Here is a 20,938-nt window from a genome sequence, read left to right as displayed (position 1 = left end):
GAAACAGCATTACAAGACCACTCACAAACCAATGGAAATAAAAAAAGAAAACCAACATATTTTATTAAAATGACAACGAAAACAAAAGCAAATACAGTCTCCGGAAATGGCTACAGTCTTCCATATTGCTATTTATTCAAAGAGAGACAGAGAGCACAGACAAACTAAAGTCAGGATACCAGAACAGAACCAAGTGTAGAAGATCCACAGGTAACGATATTAAAACTCTACCAGTCGAAAAGAAGTCCAATCCAGCAATTACAGGGTTAAAAAAAAATTAAATCTTATTTCTCAAATGCATAACAACCTGCTGATCATTTTTATACTTTATTTTCACTTTGGACTTTCCCTGACCCATGTATCCTGCTAAAACTGTATTGGAGATTACAGTATTCTTTCGATGGGGTGTTGTGGTAACACTGAAAGAAACTTGATAGATGTTTAGACTACAAATATCTCAATGTCTTCATTGTTGAAATGAGAAATTTGACTTAAAACTCCTTTCACCATTAAAAGACAACATTCTAGTTGAAACGTTAGCCAAATCGTTTTTTTAGTATTACTATTTATACAACAGTTATGTTTTTTTTTTTTTTTTAAAACAACCTCATTTTGGAATCTTGGATTCATTCAAAATCATGTAGCTATGCAGAGGTGGAGCTCTATCCAAGGAAAGGAAATCTCAGAGCGCTAATTTATTTTCCATATTCTATATAAACAGAATACTCCATAAACATTCTGGGATTGCTGTAGTTATTTTACAGGAGGTCAGCTGTACACATACTCCCTGAACTCTCATGAATGCTAGCTCTTATTTACCTAGTTTCACAGCCAGGAGCAGAATAAAATCTGGAGAATTAAGAAGTTTTTATGCTACTGAGAGATAAGATTGTTTCTTTGTTTTTTAAACTCATTACCCTTTAACACTTACATAATACCTTTATCAAAAGCCCCATTACAACTGGGGCCCACCGATAAAACATTTTGATGAAAAACAGTAACACAGATAATTAGAAGACAAATGAACAGTTCCCAGAACACTTTCAGGTGTTCTTTTAAAATTGAAACTACAGCTAACCTTTACCATATTAAAGCTGTTACTGTGCCGTCCCCATACCACCTTAAGCATATTCTACAACCATTAGTGCAGTGTTTGTGCTGTGCCTTTCTAGATTAACAATACATACCTGTTAGAAACACATGTACAATTCTGGTTGTAAAAACAGCCCTATTTCTATTGACCTTTACATGCATTCCACATCCCCCAAAATATAATCCTGGGGTCCAATTGATTGCCTCAGTGTGATGACTGCAGAGATTAGCATTTTTCACAGCGCCTCCTACTGGACATGGTAGCAGCTGGATCTAAAGCAAGTTGATCTGTTGACCACTTTTTAAGAACAATATTTCCTGGATACCACTGCTGGTGTTATCAGAGACGTGGCTTGCTTTGTAGTTCTGATTCCCCTTGGTCCTGTTTGGTGTTATATACCTGGTATTACAGAGATAAGACCAGCTAAATCTGCAGTGGTATCCAGGATACAAGGGGTTAAATTAAAATACTAAATTAAATCATTAAAACATAATAACCAATACAAAATAAACGTTCTTGTAAATGAAAAAGAAACCTAAAAATCATAGTTAAATTATGTAAACCTTCAATAATAAAACCCCCAACAGATAATTTGCAGCAGAGATTTTTTTTATGCTTGCTGCTCAATTGATTTAAAAAGACAAAACAGACAAATAATTCCCTATTAGATATGGGGCTGGTCGACATCCCTACACCAAAACACAAAATAACTTTGGTAAAATCTTACATACCTTTTAACAAGACATTAAAGTACATGATATAAGGTACAGAATTGCAGGTTAAAATGCTTTTTTTATTTTATATTTTAAAAAGGGATTATTATTTTTATTCAGATTTGTTTTGCCTACTGTGACTAAGATTCAGAAAAATAAATTGGAATTGAGAACCAACCAACCGTCCTCTCAAGCCAGGGACCTATAATGGCATCTTCCAATACCTGCCAAACCAGCCTGAATAGGTAACTATTTTCAGCTCTGTCAAACCCACAAAGACACCTGATCCTCTCTGCAGACACACTGCTGTGATTGACAGAGGCATTGTTCTGCTGTCGAGAAGAGGACAGGTGGTTATAAGCTATGAAAAACAGCAGATTCGCTCATCAGTATCAGAAGATGACATGCATCTGCTTGCACGATACCTGAAATCCCAAAACTTGCGGCAAAACTGGCACACAACTCATCCTCTTTGCTCAAGCTGTCAGTATCCACCAGGACTCGTCCAGATTTCTTTACAACATGATTTAAATATATAAAGTGGAAGCACTGGGTTATCACTGTTTTAACTTGCTTTAAGTTACCCAAATTCAATTCAAATAATTTCACAGTCCCAAACCTATATTTTAGCACCTTAGTATCTATCATGCTACAAGTGATCTTAGTTAAGGCATTTAGCATTTCACTGAATCCTTCTTACTATACCTGTTCTGCAGTCCTACTAGCAAAAGCAAGCTAAGAATTACTGTGTGTTTATAGGCATCATCCCAAACAAAATACTGTAAGCACCGGACTTTAAAAAGGGATACAATAAGGTCACAAACCAAACGTATTTATCGCAATGTTTGTGTTTTGAACCGAGGTGAATTGAAGTCTGTATTTTGAAAATGATCTAAACATGTTAAAACGTTCATTTAAAAAATGGCACGAAGCAGCTGATTAATGCTGCCAGAACATGGTTATCTGGTTCCACAGACCCCGATAAGCACTCATGTTGGAATACCTAATCTTACTTTAGGTAAGGCAGTCCAAGATTAGGATCTGTCAAACCGGCTGTACATGTTTCAGGAAAACACTATCCTTTCCATGTCATGCTGACTTCAATTTAAAATGACTCAGAAGTGTTTATGAGAACAGAGACTTTAATTTTCTCATACATTATTAAAAATGCTATTTTGGTGTAAAACTGGGGTTCATCACAGTTTGTTTTTGCATTCATCTTAACCATATACAACCGACAACGAAAAGATAAAATCAAATAAAACTGAGTTCACAAAGGACTTGATCAAACAGCCTAGTGTTCCTTACAAAAGACAGTTGCAATAGTGGTCACATGCTGTATTTATGGGACAGCTCACAATAAAGAGGGTTAGGACTTCAAAGGAATTGGAGCAGCACTTTCCTGCTATGCTATTTTAGCTTCAACACAAACCTACTGACCAAAGCAGATTGTGATTGGACCCCAGTAGACAAGGTTGCCATGACTATACATTCCACCTAATCCTGTCAACATCACATCACTCCAGCAATCGCATGAACTTGGATCACAGATTGATAAGCCGAGACCTGGGATTCAACAGAACAGTAGGGTAAACAATGCAATTCAGACCAGGACATAGACGTTGACCCTTCTTTATAGGAGATCATTATACTCCCTGAGTGCACTACAAACAGAAACCCCAGAGCACGAGTTTGCAGACCATGTTCCTCAAACCCCAGTGAATTCCTGGGTCACAGTTAATCTGAATTTAACAAGCTGTGTCATGCACAGCTTGTAGTGTCTGTAGGAGCAATGCTATTTAGCCATGAACACAAAAAAGTCATAAAACGCATGGCTTTCGCAGTTTGCCTAATGTGGTCTTGACTCTTGACTGGCAGTAAGGAAAGGGTTCAGAAAACTAAGACGCATGCTTTCCTGGGGTAGTGATTTTTTCTCTAAGTGCAAACAAAGCGTGAGTTTTACGAGATGTTCTCCAGCCTGTACCAGGGGTCAGCAGAGGGCTCCACACTTCAAACACAGTAGACGTTGTTTCAAGGTGTTATGGCTTTTGATCACAGCTGACAGACAGTTTTTCGTACTGTGTTACATTAAAGGTAGCTGACCCTAGTTACCATAAAATGTAGGTACCTGAATCCAGTTAAAGCTCAAGACACAGAGAGATACAGCTGAGAAAACTGAATGCATCTCTAGAATGAGACTGATCTTTTCACACAGAGGGTCATCAATCACCCTGGATCAGCAGCTAATCCCTTGAACTGACACTTTCCTATCCTGCTGTTCCATGTGACATGCTTGCTGCCTGCTCTCTGCAGCATCTGCCAGCCTCATGTAAGTGTCCCTGGCTGCGTGGCATTCCGACCCCTGGTTACAGACAGACTGGAGCTCACCAGTGTAAGGCAAAGAGGGATTCAAGGCAACATTGTTAATAGCAGTACTGCATAGCTGAGTCAGCAACATAGACTTACCATATAAATATATACATCTTATTAATATTCTATATACACAGTACAATATAATAAAGAGCAGCAGCTAACAGTTAAGGTCTATACACTGGGATCTCTCGATTGATGATTAAGGTCCTACGTAATCCCTGGTAAAACAAACATCAAAAGCTTTACATCAACAAAGAGCAGGTGGATTTAAAGACTTCATGTTGTGTGTAAATTGTATGAGTAATTGTTACTCTGGGCTTTTTAAACTGAAGGTAGGTAGGTACATACATACATATATGCTTTTAAACATATAATATTGAACTTTACTTGTAGTAATCCTCCCAAAAAACACGCAGTTAAAAAAAAAAAACTATAATAACGGTACAAGGACAATAACACTGTTTCAGTAAATTCTAAATGTTTTAACTGATTTAAGGTGAAACGTTAGCCAAATCGTTTTTTTAGTAGGTGTTCAATGAAAGTGCAGACCTTTTGAATTTAGTGTTTAATTCACAATATTTCATTTGATTAAAAAATAACTAAAATCGATTCATGTCAACGGATTACATTCCAGAATTAAGTGCAGCTTCTGTTTTTTTGGGTTTTTATTTTTTGGGGGGGGGGGGGGGTGGAATATTGTATCTTTTTTAAACACTAGCTTAGTGTTCTGTTTGAAAAATGTCAGAACACTGAAGATACAGTAAGCTGCCAGTGTCTAGATACAAGGTGCTAGAGGATTGCTGTTTAAGTGACATTAATGCAAATGGATATATTAGAGATTAGGCGAGCAATAGATTGAGGGTGTAAATTATCCCCCACATAGGAGACAGAAGTCTCAAAGCCATTGCAGACTGGATCCGTTCCATTGCTGACATTTTAAGCATGGGATCAAAAATGATTTCTATTCCAAAACCAAACCATCAGTCACGTATGAGAACCCCCAGCTTGGTGTGCAAGGTACAATTTACATGCTTGTTGCAATAATATTCCTCAGAAAACAAAATGGATCCGGTCTGCTATAGTCTTTAGAATATGTTAACAGTGCTTATCAGCCCTTTATCAGGAGCAGAGCACAGATTGAGGGTGGAGTGTTCTATATAAATAGCCTTATTATATTAGAGATGGTAAAGTACAGAACCTCTGAATTGCCTATGAGCTGTGCATCAGAGACAGGGTTAGAGCAGACAGTCTTCGAATGAAGGCGGACTGAACAGCTGATAAAGTGTTCATAGTGCTGGTACACAAGTAGGTCCATGCTGTACCCCAAACTCATCAGCACTGACCCCCTTAACATCATGCTTGGGTGTTGGGAGAGGTCTCTGGGTTAACCTTGGTTAAGAAAATGTGCCCTTCAGTCCCTTGGGTAACTGTACCATTCAAGTGGGTTCTTCTAGATATACATTAGACATGCCTCCAACACACATCCAGTTTCTAAGGCGCTAGATAGAGAACAATACTGTCATCCGGTTCTTGCAAAGTGCACAATGATAGTTAAAAGAGTTTGTTAAGACATTATTTTAAAATCAAGCTTCACCCAGTTATATATTCCCTCCCCCCACCCCATCCCACCCCACCCCACACACATACACCTAACATGATTCTACCACACTAAAGGAACATGTACAGCCGGCTACAGTATTTTGGTGGAAATAAATTAAGTGTTAAGTGCAAAGGGAGCTATATTGAGGCTTATAGGAAGGGTGGCGATCACATTTTGAAAAGGACTGGCAGTCAGTTGAGACTGGTTTTTCTCGACTCCTTGACCATTTTCTGTAAAAGGGTTTTAAAATCCTAGGCTCTTGTCCATCCTGTTTTTCTCCATGTGTTCATTTAGAAGATGTGTCCACTTTAGAATTATAGGAGGCCCCCATTCCAGAGCTCAAATGCTTGGGATAATGTTCTCCCCTAATCCAGGTCATTTTCAGATCCAACAATGTAGCAGTCAACTTGTATTCCTGTTTTTTATATACTAATTTCTATTGCAGGACTACCTCTGAAGCACCACCTGCTGGGAGCTTTGACCCAGTGTAAAAGACATTCAAAAGGGGAAGGCAGGATGCTAATTCTCATCACACTCTCCCAAACATTTACCCCATCTATCCTGGTCTCAATCGACAGCCTCTGCTCATCTAAGCCTCTTCATCCAAACTGAATGACTCAACAGAGGAGCAGCCTTTCTGTTCCTCAGTGGGGGATTCGGCTCTGGGGTCTAGGAGTTCTGTGAAGGCTTGGTATAGAGCCTTCCTGGACTTGTGGTCCATTCCCCACTTGGGATGCCCATTGCTCTTGGAGTTCTGGGGGCAGTTGGGCACCTCGGAAGCATTCTTCTTGTAGCTGACGGGAGTTGGGATCCGGGAGGGGGTCTTTTCCGGGCGATTGTCAGTGCGATGTCGAACTATGGGACGGAGTTTGAGTTTGTAGATGGAGGGCACTCTCTCAGGCTTCTTCAAGGACTTGGAGTGCAGCACGACCTCCGACTCAGTGGTCTGAAGCAGGGGAGGAGGTGCACTCTCCGAGCGGGGCTCACTCAAGCTCACGCACAGAAAAGAGGAGTCTTCACTGGAGGAGTCGAGGAAGGAGAGGTCCTCCGAGAGGGAGAGTCGGTGAACCTCAGTGGGCAGGAGGGTGGTATCGTCCTCATCCTCAAGATCAGAAGCACATTCAAGGTTCTGTGAAATGTCCAAGTGGTCATCTCCACTCATTTCGTCTGAATCCAGGCGCATTCTTGAATTTCCAAAATTTGGAATTCCTCGTGCATTGTGGGTCCCAGAATCCAAAGGGTCCCTTGCATTTAGGTCGTCCAGATTTGCATGATCTGATTTGAGGCCTGTTGAATTTAAATGATGCCTTGCATTTAGATGTCCATGATTTAGATCCCTTGAATTCAGCTCTTTTGAGTTTAAAATCCCCTTGTCCCTCAAATCATTTAAGGTTGACAGAAAGTGGTTATCCTCCAATGAGCTGGATAGAACAGGCTTTCTTGGGTTGTTAGGAGGTTCTGAAGGGTTCCCCCACAGATCCCGGTCTTTGTAGTTCAAGTGTCGGCAGCTGACTTGGAGTTCTGATAATACTGACCCGTAATCTGAGGGGCAGGGCCGCTGTTTGGCAGAAGGCTTCTTGGGACCCCTGAGATCAGGTAGAACCCCCATCTTGTTCCCCACATTCAGAGAAGAGGTGGAGGAGTTGGAGGAGGAGTATGCTGAGTCTGTGACATTGAGATCAGCCAAGGGAAGCTGTTGCTGCTGCTGCTGCTGCTGTTCTTGAGGCTGCATTTGGGGGCCACCAAAGTCATCATCCCAGTTTGCGTCCATTTGTGTGTTGGCCAAAAACTCTGCCTCAAAACTCTTGTACATTTCCTTCTCCTGGTTCGGGTCCAAGCTAGGCAGCGCCTGGAAAGTTCTCCCCAGATTCTCATCTTCAGGCTCAGAACTGGCATCAAGCCACTCGCTAGAGCCTCCTCGACTTAGGGTGCCATACGACTCCCTGGAAGAGGGGCGGCTTGTCTGCAGCACTGGGACCAGTAGGTTGCTTTTTCCTGCTGGGGACTTAGACACCACAGGCCTAAGAGTTGCGGTCTTCTTGTTTGGGCTGTTGTAGGAGACCTTACCTGAAGAGGAGGAAGCCTGTTTCCTGGGAAGGGTAGCTGCTGCTGATTTTAGTGTTGCCTGTGCCCTGGATTTTGAGGCTGTGCCCCCTCTTTTTCTCCCGTCCTCCCAGAAGCCATCAGCATGAGTTTGCTGGGTTTCTCTGCTTTTTGATTTGTCCATAGCTGCCTCACTGGGCCTATCCTTGTTAAGAGCTCCTGGTTTAGGCCTGCTCTTTCTGAGGCTTTCAGGACACAATGATTGCCGGCGATCTGGCCTTGTGTTCCCTTCCGGTCTGGGGGTGTCTTGTGGTGGGTGGGGTTTCACCAGTGCGCTGCGGTCTTGTGACTGGCTCCGTGCTCTGCTCTGTGGGGGTCGGGTGGTGGGAGTTGGCATGGCTCCGGACCTCTCGATCACATGCTTGCCTTCTCTCCTGTTTACCAGCAGGATCACCTCTTCCCCAGGTTTCTTGACAAGGGGGAGGAAGGTTCTATCCCGGCCCCCCTTTGAAGAAGCAGTCGAGGAGTCGCTGTCTCCAGAGAGTTTCCGAGTCAATGGCGGCAGTGATTCTTTTGCCCTGGAGAACAAATAAAAAACAAAACCAGACATATCAGTACCAACCCCTGCTAAGGATATAAAAAACACATTACATCAAAACTAGGCAGGATAAGTGTTAATATCTCAGCCTATCAGATGTCAGTACTGTGAAAAGTCAACGTTAGATTACATTCACAGTGTCTGGTAGAGAGGTTCTGAACACATAACCTTCTTCGGTACAAACAATCAACTACTTTCTACAATCCATTCTAATTGGATGAGGATAGAGGTTACATTTAAGTGTGAATGATTAAAGTTTGAATATTTTCGTATTAATATTTTTTAAACTATATCCACTAATAACAAATGTAATCAAATTTTTTCTGGGGATCATTTACTCTGTTCCTCTAATCACCAATAGAAGGCGCTCCGAGCACTGCTGCCCTCTGTGATCCCTGCTAAGAGACGCTTGTCCCGCAGAATCTGTAGGTTTCCTTCAAGCAAAGTGCCTGGAAATGCATGCTTTGCTGACTAAATATCTTGGTATCCATTTTTACACTGATGCAAAAGACTGCACAAGCCATAAACAATCCATCTCAAAAGTGCTGTGGTACCCCAAGATCTTATCAATTTTCCAGCAATGTCAATGTTTCTAGTTTAGTTTTAGTCTTATTGAACTGGGCTTTTGTGACCAGGCCTTAACTAGTGGTTTTTAAACTGATATTTTAGACTGTACTAAACCGATTGTGTACAGGCCCATTGGATGTGGAGAACTGTAATCTGCCACCCTGCGTACCTGAATGGGGTGAAGTGCCGGGGCTCGGAGCGGTCCCTGGGGGGTCTGAGGAGTGCGGGGGTCCGGCCTGTGCGGGTGCAGGGCTCCCCTGTCCCCGGCTCTGCCTGCATGAAAGGGCGAGGAGGGCGACCCAGGCTGGAAGGGTCCAGGGTCCGCCTGTCGGGTGTCTTGAATGGGGCCGCGACCTCCGACCTCAGGTGTGGGGTGGGGCTAGTAGCCCGGGAGGAGTGAGCACTGCTGGCTTTCTGGGGGGTCAGTCCGCCTGCTTTGGACTGCTGGTAGCGATGAGCTTAAAAACAAATGTAAGGAAAGAAGTGAACACGCCTAGTTCACTTTGTTGTGGCCAAACAGAACCAAAGAGTTCTCATTCAACAGCATTGTTAACAGGCAGCCAGGATGTTTTCACTTTCCCTGCTCCATTTAGAATTACAGAATTACAACTCTTCAGCCTACAAAAAAGGGGAAAGAGGGGACTTGATTGAAGTCTGTAAAATCCTAGATGGTATAGATAAAGTTAACCCAAGACACGACTTCTAATTTATCACAGAGAGCAGAACAAGAGGGCATAAATGGAAGTAAAATTAAGTTTAGAACAGAGGGTAGGAAGCACTTTTTTACACAGAGTTATAAATGCATGGAATAGCCACAGTGTAATGTATGTATGGACAAGCAGCCCTCTTGGTATCCCTGAACAGATCATCGCCCCCTCCTCAAAAGCAGGGGAACATTTGATCTTGCAAGTCTTCCCATTGGCACAACACACATTTTATCCATTTACTGTAAATATGTGCTATTTGTTTTGTATTATACTCCACAACATGGGTTAATACAGTGGTGACAGCCAAGATCAATACAACACTTAATGTGAGAAAGAAGTAACATATATGCTAGTATTCCCGGATTATAAAAATGAGTGACCCTGAACTCGTAGTGTGATCATTCTTCTACTGCAGGGAAATATCTTGGAAATACTGATGATGATGTCAGTGTTTTTTGCATCAGTGTTGTACTGCAGCTGTGGAGAGCTGTACTTACAGAAGGCTGCACAACGGCAGGGGTCGTGCTTGTCAAGATAGTGTTCCAGTGTGTCCCAGCCTCCGCCCACTCGCACCATCACATGAGCCCGCAGCACCTGAGAGAGAGAGAGAGAGGGAGAGGGAGAGAGGGGGGAGAGAGAGAGAGGGGGGAGGAGAGCAAGAGGGGGAGGGAAGGAGAGAGAGAGAGGGGGAGAGAGAGAGAGAGAATATTTTTAGAAACACCATTTTTAATTATGAAAAGCATTTACATTAGGCTGCAATACACACAACTACTGTAATTTAGTACCAAAGCCAAGCAAGATCCCCACCCAAAGAAATGCCTTTAGTATTTACTGGTTGTAGCCTATATATATATATATATATATATATATATATATATATATATATATATATATATATATATGATTTCATTTGGAGTACTTGAACCCACCCTACTCACTGGGGCTCCAGTAGCATTCCTGCCACAGCTGGAAGCATAAAGCCAGTGTACACACACGCAGTGTCCTCATAATGGTGTAAATATTTGTAGAATGAGGATACAAGATCAGAGACGATGGGTGAAAATGAAAGGCAGTTACGGGGTGAACAGACTGCTTAGAGCTATGTCAGTATCATAAAAAAATGACATGACATACTGGAGAAAAATGATGGCCTGCAGACAAGCACTCCCCATATATCCCCAGATTGTGATGCTCTCAATAACTCGAGTGCACTTTGGCCAGTTTCCTTACAATTGCATAAGCAGTATTCTACGTGCACAAATCCTCCATTATATTCAGAAATTACAGTGGCATGTCAATAGATTATATCACTGTAGCTAAAACTACCTTTGGGGAAGAATGGTCTGATTTCAATTGTGCACAGAAGGCTAAACTATTTTAGGGTGACCTGATCGCCAGGGATTCTTTGTTAGTCTTAAAATACTGCCTTAAAGACATAATATTATTCAGGAATTTTCCAGTTTTCCAGCCTGTCAATTTTTGTAAGGCGCTGTCCTGTCAAGTTTCATACGCCTGTGGCAACATCAAAGTGAACAGCATGACACAAATAAATAAATAAATAAAACCGAACAGAGAGTTGCAAGGCAAGCTAGAATGATGAGTGCACATCTGTAACTCAAAGCTGTTCTGCAGAATTCACTTCAAAAGATTGTCAGTGGGTTTCTGCCTGCCGTCAGCACTTTTGAGAGCAGCTCCTGCTCCCTCTAGTATGACTCGGCTGGCTCCCTGAATCACTGTGACAGGCAATTTCAACAGCTTCACAGATGAAAGGCAAGCACATGGTTTTTATTTCTGTATCATTAATACCAACCTCATGCTCGGTCAATCAAAAAGCCTGATTGCAGTACATGCTTGAAATGAGATGCCTGCAGATAAAATCAATACATCTTACTGCCAGAAGTGGGCGCTATTTCACAATGCTTTTATTTAAATATTCTGACTTTTTATGAAAATTCCTTACAATTTTTGTTTCATTACCAGTTTGGAAACATAGTTTTCAAACCTCATGTACAAGTAATTCATACAAATGATTTAAAAAGCAGTTTGAGGCTGACACACCATTGTGTTGTTCTGCTGTATTTAGTCTATCTATTGTAGCTCAAAAGCATTAATTCATGTCTAAATGGTTGTACATATTAACTTTGTTTCTTATCAATGCCGAAATGATGACCTAATAATGCAGCCATTTAATATCAACCTTGATGACTGAGAATAATAGAAAAAGGTAATTGTTGTTTAAGTTGGTGTATGAGGCTATAAAGCAAAAATATAGGTTTAACCCTTTAATGCACTGTAAAAAATACATATATTCCATTAGGAATCATTTATGTTAAACATTTAACATTACATCACACGGCTAGTAGCAGCTAGTTAGTTTGCTGTAATAATTAGTTAGTTAGCTTATAAAAAGGAATCTCGAGGCACGATCTAAACATAGACACAGACTCCAAGTCCCTGATAGACCTTGGAAGGGAGTTCCAGAAATGAGGGGCCAAAGAGCAAAAGGCACGATCTCCCATAGTTCATAACTTTGTTCTTGGAAAGGAGATCATTTTTACCAGACGGCAAGTTGCGTTGGGAAATGTAGCAGCAAAGCAGATCCTTGATGTAAGATGGACTCAGGCTATTCAAGGCCTTGAAGGTCAGCAGCAAGATCTTAAAGTCAATTCTATATTTAACTGGTAACCAGTGGAGAGATGCTAAAGCTGGGGTTATATGGTCATTGCTTTCTTTTTCTTGTTAAAACTTGCGCAGCAGAATTTTGAATATATTGCAATCTATTAAGAACATTAGTGGAAACACCAGCAAACAAGGCATAACAGTAGTCAATTATCTATGAAATGAAGGCATGTATCAGTATCTCCACATTAAACATTGACAAAGATGGTCTAAGGCAAGCGATATTTCGTGGATGAAAAAATAAATTACAGATATTTCTAACATGGGCCTCAAAAGACAATGTAGAGTCAAATTTTTAACTATAGTTTATACATTGTATTACCATTTGTGTAATTATGAATGAACTAGTGTATTAATTAACAATTATAAATTAGTGTATTCATTCACAATTACAAGACCCTTTTTTTTTTTTTTTTAAACAGATGGTTTTTGTATGCTTATCATCCTGGCCCTCCGAAGAATGCTCTCACTTCAGACCCCAACATGATTCCTGATCTAATTACCATTACCTCAGCAAAATAACATTACCTCCGCAATAAAAGGTGTCCTATCCTCCGACACACTCAAAGTATACCATCATCACTAGCCATTCAAAGATCAATAAACACTAAAAGCAGAAGCCTGCTAAATTTACTTCACATAAATGAAGATATTTCAAAATGACTTCCAAAATCAGCTTTTCTGTTTCATTGTTTAATTCTTTCCCATTCTATGCAGCTCCAACCCATCATAGTCAGAGCGACAGGTTCAGTCTTGAATGAGGAATGCTTCAGTAGTCTCTTACTCTGATGAAGATCAACGCACTGGAGTCGCCCACTTTGTACTTCCCTTCAGAAATCTTGGTCATTGGAAACTGCGAAGGACAAGAGCAGCGCCCCAGGATCTCACGCACCTACGGAAACAAAGACACAAACCACAACACATCAGTTCCCATCTGTTCTGTTCAGTTGCTTTGAACAAGGATCAAGCTGTGTTTCCAATGTCCGCAGTCAATTGAGGAAAGTGTTCTGGAAAAGCTTGGTGCTGTTCCAACATCTGTCCTTCTCAAGTTCACGCAGAGGATGGTCAGTAAAGTATTTTCAGTGCAGGTAAATCAAAATATAAAAACAACAATACCCTTATTTAGACGGTTTAACGCATTAATTTAAATATTCCTAAAATGGTTTTCCCCAGGTAAAAGTGAATTAAAACTAGCTCAGGTTTCCATTTCAGTCCTTTTGAAGTTATTTCCGATTAACAATTGACCTGTTGCAGTGCATTGTTTGAACCAGGTCTCATTGGTGTTGGTCTGAAACCAAGGCATTTGTACCCAGGCCCTAATGACAGCAGTACTGGTGTAAAACCTTCTTTGAGGAATTCACCTTGTAGACAGTGAAGACATCCCTAACCATTAAACACTCACCAGTGCTAAACAGAAAAACTAAAAGAAACCTTGTTAAATTCAAATTCAAACGTTTCGAATAGAAGTCTTTTCCAATACCCTGAAGTCAAAGCGTTTGTCACTGAATTACCCTAGGTTTCTTTTAGCATTTCTAGAAAGTGCAGACAGCTTGCTTGCTTTATTAATCTATCCTCAGTGCTTTGATTCTCTCTCCTCATCTCATTAATGTAATAGCTCTTTTATAGAGGAGAAACGATAAGCGTTACTCCTCGCCACAGCAGTTCAGCTTTCTAATGATGTATCTCATTACAGCTCATCTCCCTCACTGGATACGAATGACCCACAGTGCTCTCTCTTTCTCCACTCTTTCAATTAAAAAACAAAAGCTGCTTCATCAGCATGTATTCCAGTTCTGCCAAAGCAAGAGGAACCAGACATGTCAGTAACCTCTCCACCCAGCCAATTTAACACAACAATGCTGTGGTCAGGATCCTAAAACAAGCTGGTCACCCCGACCTACATCTACAGCATGTACAGAACAATAACATCTCCTGACAGAAGAGTCAGCGAGTTCCCAAGATGCAGCCTTCAACAGCCCAGCTGTAGCATGTCTGCATGTGTTTATTGCATTACACGCACAATACATGCCATGCACAATAAACAAAAAGGAGAAACATCTTACAACAACCGCAGCAGCACATCTACTCAATAAGAGTGAAAACAACCAGAAGATCTTAAAACAAGCAAAAAAGCTTTATCTATAATCTTGGCAAAGAGCCTGCGTGACATCATCAAGCACCACATTCCATAAACCGGGTGCGAGAAATACAAATCTGATTTACAATCGCTACCACACTGCTGGTGAGCTAGTGTCTATGTAATCAATTGCTTTACTGAGCAGTCACCAATTAGATGCAGGGAAGAACTGACTTTCAGGAATCAACTTCTTCATTTTGCAGCTGTCCTGGTCAGCGCAGAGTGTGCCTGATGCCTTCATTTGAATTAGTATAGAACAGCCCTCACCCTGTGGTCTTTATAACTAGTGTTTTGTACCTGTTTCAGTGACGAGGCATTACTGGTATTTATTTCGTGTAATCACACTCCCCCAAGTAATCTGTATCTTTTCTTAGAAATCTGGCATTAACTTTGTTGTCTTTTTAGTTGAATAGTGAAGTTTGTGGCCAACCCAATATTACCTACAGGTCCTAATAAAGTAGCCAAGCAGGGTACTGTATATATGATATAACAGTTCTGACATCTCATTGCCAGCCTGCTTGCTAATAATAAACTCAGGCGTGGCTTTACTCTGCAGGGAACACAGTTCCACAAGCTGTCTGCAAAGTATTACACTGGGCATAATCTTCAAACTCAACCCCCCACTGAGATTTGAGAATCCGGTGGTTCAGTAAGCTCCACATAACTCCATGTGCTTGATACAGATAAGGATAAAAATAAGCAGAGGCTCAAAGAAAGTCAGCCTTGCTGTAACAGAACATTTAAAATCCTATCATGCAGCAAGTAGCAGCAAGTAGCAGCAAGTTAGTTTGCTGTGTTTTTGCAAATTGGAGCTTGGCCAATTTGCAAAATATATTTTATATTCATAAGGTAAGATATGATGACAGTCATTTATTGCTTGCAAATGTAGTGTGGGTTATGTTAAACATTTATAGCCGGAAGGAGACACAGCTACTGATCAATTTGTTTGCATATTATTTACATTTTATACATCGGATCAACATTTGTTGTTCCCCTCATTCTCCTCCACTACCTAGGGGGCAGTAGTAGACCCATCTGCTGGTTTTACACAGATCTGCAATGATCTGCGTTACTAGAACGCCTCCTTTATCATTTGGAACCTGAAAAAAGTAAAATGACCACAATGCAGCCAACTAGGTCCCAGGTCAAAGTGAAGGTTACATTCTGCCAAGGGGGATTCCATAACATTTAAAAATCAGTCTGTATCTCACAGACTTTATATAAGCTGTTGAAACAGCAGCTGACTTACAAAAAACATATTCCCTTAGAGGAAGCTTAATTCGTCACATATGAACCTAGTTAGACAAACCATAAGCACAACTTAATAAAAAATAAAAAGCTCAATACAGTCCTCCCTCATTATGAAAAATACAACGCTCTGATTGCTACCAGCTGATGTAGTTTTTTTATTATTATTATTACCTTTGTGACATTGCCATCATCTCTTTTGCCAGCTTGCCCCTGTTTATGGCTGTGTAACGGGGGAGCACTGTATAAGTAATAAAAAGGCTGTATGTTCATATTGTTTTGATATATAGAATAATATCAGATCCTCTGGTTAAAATGACACAATCAGACACATTCCAGCAAGTGCAACGAAGGCCCATCTTAACCAGAATACACCCTTCCATTCCTGCCTCTGCCAAGGAGAGATTAACAACTGTGCAGAATTGTGTGACGTGAGCTGGACTCCAGGTATCCAGAAGTCAAAGATATAAATCAAACCTGCAATTGTGGCTGTTCCTTTGAATGGGATTTTAACATAGCACACTGTGCCACCCAGTGGCCAACTATTGTAACTGCACTCTCTTGTATTGAGGAGGTCCCTTTGGGATTTAAAAATGTTGGTAAGTACATGATTGCTACAGTTTCATTTGCATCATGTTGGCCCTTTGTGTTTGTGTGTGTGTGCGTGTGGGGGGGGGGGGGGGGGTAGGTGGGGTGAGTAGTACAGTTTCACATGTCAGAATGAGTTTCAGGGCCACTTTGGAAACTATTCTTGCCAAAAGTCAATGCAGTTTAAATACTTTTACTCAAACTCAAAAGTCCAAGAGCAAGCATTTCTGAAGTTTCACTCAGTTAAGCTACAGTACACAAAAGACCTGTTTTGAAAAGTAAACCAACATTAGTGGGTTGAATGTCAACCATAAATAGTAACCATAGTAACAGGCAAGGCTCTGAAGTCACATTTCCAGCCTGCTTGCTTGCTTTCATTCTTTCTCGCTGGTTAATAATAAACTTAGGCGTGGCTTTACTCTGCTGGGAACACCGCTCCAATACAAGCTTTCTGCAAAGTATCACACTGAGCACAATCCTCCATAGGGAACATCAAAAGGTGTCCATTTTCTTACCGTAGATCCCATGAAAAGACAAGGGACAGTAGCACTGGTTACAACTCTGCATGAGGCTGAGGGCACCTCAACCCTGACCTGAACACCCACTGCCACTCAGTCTGTGCTGACCTGTGTGCCGTTATAGTGGTTTTGGACTAACGTCCTGGGTCTCAGCCACTAAACTCATTGCAGTGCTGGATTCAAACCCAAATTCTTAACTGCATGCATCAGAGGTTACAACTAATAAAAAATGTTCCCCAATATAGCTACTACCACACAGTAGATCAGTGAAACAAGATTTCTGCATGGTGTGCATCATGTGCATGATGCAAACAGTTCTCTGTCTGAATCAGATGGACTTCCTTCTGCCACGTTCCCCACTTGAAGCAGGACGCCGCCTTCATAATAGCTCCCACCCACACATGGCCTTCCCCCTGGCATCCTCTCCTGAGAAGATTACAGAACTGATGCTGACCTTCAGATAGGCTGGTCTCTTTATCAGCAGCCACAATGTGCTGATTCATCTACAAGAAAGTCCCCAAAGAGACTATGGGAAAATGTAGTGTCATTAGCACAGATCTGAAATACCCCAGCTACCTTAACTAATGTATTCTTCTTGCTGATATGCTTTGCATATCATTGTCAGTTTTAGTCATCACCACTTTTCAGGGAGTTTAAAGCACCTCTTTATTCAGCTCTCAAACATGTCTAGAGTGTAACCATTAACCTGTCCCCATGCAACACTGCCCTCAGTGTAACAAAGTGTAACAATAACTCAGCTCTTTGTCACACTGATAACGTATCATTTGTTGACATTTTAAACATGAACCATATAAGGAAATAAAAAAAATCATCTTAAATATGTGAAATGGTTTTTAAAAAAAATAGTTATGAGGCTCTACAATGTTCCACACAGCACGCGTCAGACTCTACAGCAAATTGTTTCAGACACGGCATCACCATGAACTAGCAAGGACGAGTAAACTTCCACATAGCTGACATTTCAGAGTGAAAGAGAGAGAACATGTGCTTGTGTCAGGGAGTTCAATGGGCAAAGTTCCTGGGGCAAATGAAACTGCTTTTACTTCAGGGCCTGTTAAGTGTAAGAGGAAATAAACAGCCAAGACCTTGTGGAGTGGGTTTATACCAATGAGGGAGACTTTCTTATGCATTACACAACCAGCCCTAGACGTATCACAAGTGTTCTCAACATCACTTTAAAAAGTCAGTTTTGTCGAGGTCCAGGTTGTGATTTACATCAGCGTCAGTCAACTGAATCAGTGACTGAGCTGGAAGTAAAACTCTGTGGGTTTGAATTTTTAAAAAGAAACCAGAGGCCAGTGATGAAAAAATGAAGAGAGAGTGTATTTCAACACAACATTGTCATTTTGATGGTTTGATATCTGATTTAAAAGAAAGACAAAAGTAATTTAAATATCAAATATCGAGTATGGTATCAAGATACATGTCTTTGTTTATTAATATTATTTTATTATTATTATTATTATTTATTTCTTAGCAGACGCCCTTATCCAGGGCGACTTACAATTGTTACAAGATATCACATTATACATTATTTCACATTATACAGATATCACATTATTATTTTTTTTTTTTTTACATACAATTACCCATTTATACAGTTGGGTTTTTACTGGAGCAATCTAGGTAAAGTACCTTGCTCAAGGGCACAACAGCAGTGTCCCCCACTGGGGATTGAACCCACAACCCTCCGGTCAAGAGTCCAGAGCCATAACCACTACTCCACACTGCTGCCTGAATTTTATGATATAGACCGCTATATAGAGGAGGCTATATAGTTTTCTTTCAGTGGATGCTGGGGGCTAAGCTGTGCTGAGGGTTATAAGGGTTTAAAAATGAGACCGGTCTCTAGGGTTAAAGAATTTCTGACATAAAGGGAACAGCTGGTTAAGGGTTGGAGTCAAGTTCACTCTCCAGGTCAACACAGACTACAGTAAGACCTGAAAATTGAAAGCTATACTGTATAATTTTATATAATCTATATATATATATATATATATATATATATATATATATATATATATATATATAAAATGAAAATATTTGCTATAAAATGTGCTTTTATTCAATTAGCCTCATATCAGTGAAGTACAATGGAATTGCATGGCAGGTGAGATTTACAGCATTATTTCATTATCTGTAAGAAACTGAAAACAGGCATGTCTGGTTCAGACTAGGCCATTCCCGAAGAGACTGTGAAACCGGGGGCAGCACACAGAGAGAGAACAAAATAAAGTCATGAGTCATAATCTCAAACAGACACAGTAATAATGGGGTGATCTCAAATCCCAGCACTCATGAGAGCAGCCAAACCAAACCAAACTAACCCACTGCACTTGTTCAGAGTTTTCAAGGACTCACAGCTAATAGAGCTCTAGCCAGCTCCGTTAGGACCAGCCCTACAGTGTTTACACTGTATAGTGCGTATACTGTAATGGTGCAACTGGCTGTGTTTGAGAGGGAAATACAAGCAAGCTGTTATACAACATGAATCAAAGTGCTTTCTCAATATTCAGCTCCAATTCCCTGCCTTATTTAGCAAGACTTTTGATTCAGTGCAGTGCTTCAATGCACCAGCCCTGCCCCCAGCCCTGGGTTTCACAACTCCCCTTGTTTAGGTATATTATTGACATGACCAGGTACTAGACCCCTGGTTAATGTGCTCTGAACTGATCTCAGTCTGTAGGTTTACTAATGTTTATTAGATTAACTGTTATATACAACCACTAGCTTTTTCAAATCTATCAGCACTATTACTTTGAATAACACAGCAAAAACAACTTATTTAAAAGTTACAACACTAGAAAATATCCCTATAGAAGAAATGTGGCATTTTTAACACCCACTGGAGGCCCAGTGTTGCAGAGGGACAGGTTAATGGTTACACTCTGGTGTACCAGCTGTACTTAGAGATGTTTGAGAGCTCTATTTAGGCCACAGGGCTGTTTTAGAGTAAAAACTGAAAAAAAAGGATACACAAAGTGACTCTAAACAACAAAAAGAATAGTTAAGATAAGTGTGATATTTCAGTGCTGCACCAAGTTGCTCTTTGAGGGTCTGTGTGGTAGGGTTAACTGTTTGTTTGAACAGCAGGGTTTTCTGGAAGTGATACAACTGGACAGACTGGCTCCTCTATCCTCAAGCCACATTCCGCAGCAGAAATTTGCCAGTAAAATTCTCTAGAACCGGTGGTTAAAGTCACAATGGATCACAAACCCTGGGGGTCTGAAACTATGCATAAGCACACACAATAGCACAAACACTAGTTCTCTGTGTCTCTGTTCAAATCTCTTTTCCTGGAGACTACTCTTTACTTTTGTCTGTGCCAGATACACAGAGCGCTCTTTCAAAACCCCGTCAAAATGAACAGAATAAGTTCTATGCCGCTGTATAGAATTTTATTGGAGCAAGACAACACACTTACCAACACAACGGGGACATTTAACCAAGCAATACTTCAGTGTGCTTATACAAGTTCATATGCTGTGTGTAGTGTCTATTACTGTTACAATTGTATAGTGCAGTATGGGTGAGCAGAAAGCAAAGCTGAGCTATGATAAGAAACAGCCAACACACAACGTATGAATGAAAAAATGAAGATTTTACATATGAATGACTTTTAAACATAAGAAGTGTTTTTTTCCCCCACTTTAGAACTATGTGTTATGTTCTGTGCATGGGATGACATCATTACACAGATGTACACATTAAATCTACACGTTATGTATAATGTCAAGGACTGCTCACTGTTCCATATAAACTCAAAATTGAGAGTTCATCCCCCCTCATTTTTCAAAACTTTGGATCAAGTTACCTTTTGTTTTGCTTGCAATACTCTGCTGTGCACTAGAGTGTGCTGGCGCTTAGTCATATAAACACACTCTGGCTGACCCAGCTTGCATTACACATGTCTATGGCAGGCAGCTAGAAATGAAGGGAAGCTCCTGAACTCAGTCAAAGCACCTCAATACAGACCTATCAAACAAAACTAAAACAATTCGCTGCAGTAAGTATCACTCAGAATGATTGCAAAATTGATGACATTTGTAGCTA

The 20,938-nt window shown here is 40.7% G+C and overlaps 1 protein-coding gene across 5 annotated transcripts in view; it reads right to left on the bottom strand.

Annotated features, from left to right (window-relative positions):
- Nucleotides 1-38: 38 nt before the first annotated feature.
- The window catches only part of LOC117426457 (GAS2-like protein 2A), a 35,375-nt gene continuing 14,475 nt past the window's right edge, over nucleotides 39-20,938 (bottom strand). For all 5 annotated transcript variants that reach the window (XM_059033295.1, XM_059033291.1, XM_059033292.1 and 2 more), the window contains exons 4-7: nucleotides 13,158-13,265; nucleotides 10,192-10,288; nucleotides 9,157-9,445; nucleotides 39-8,400 (exon numbers count right to left, since the gene is read on the bottom strand). In XM_059033295.1, the coding sequence (XP_058889278.1) occupies nucleotides 6,369-8,400; nucleotides 9,157-9,445; nucleotides 10,192-10,288; nucleotides 13,158-13,265 (2,526 nt within the window). In that variant the 3' untranslated portion in view covers nucleotides 39-6,368. The remainder of the gene's footprint in view (nucleotides 8,401-9,156; nucleotides 9,446-10,191; nucleotides 10,289-13,157; nucleotides 13,266-20,938) is intronic.

The sequence above is a fragment of the Acipenser ruthenus genome, chromosome 11, assembly GCF_902713425.1.
Source record: "Acipenser ruthenus chromosome 11, fAciRut3.2 maternal haplotype, whole genome shotgun sequence".
In the NCBI taxonomy this organism is placed as follows: Eukaryota; Metazoa; Chordata; class Actinopteri; order Acipenseriformes; family Acipenseridae; genus Acipenser; species Acipenser ruthenus.
The sequence above is the reverse complement of the archived record's forward strand: the minus strand, read 5'-3'. Positions and strand labels throughout refer to the sequence as shown.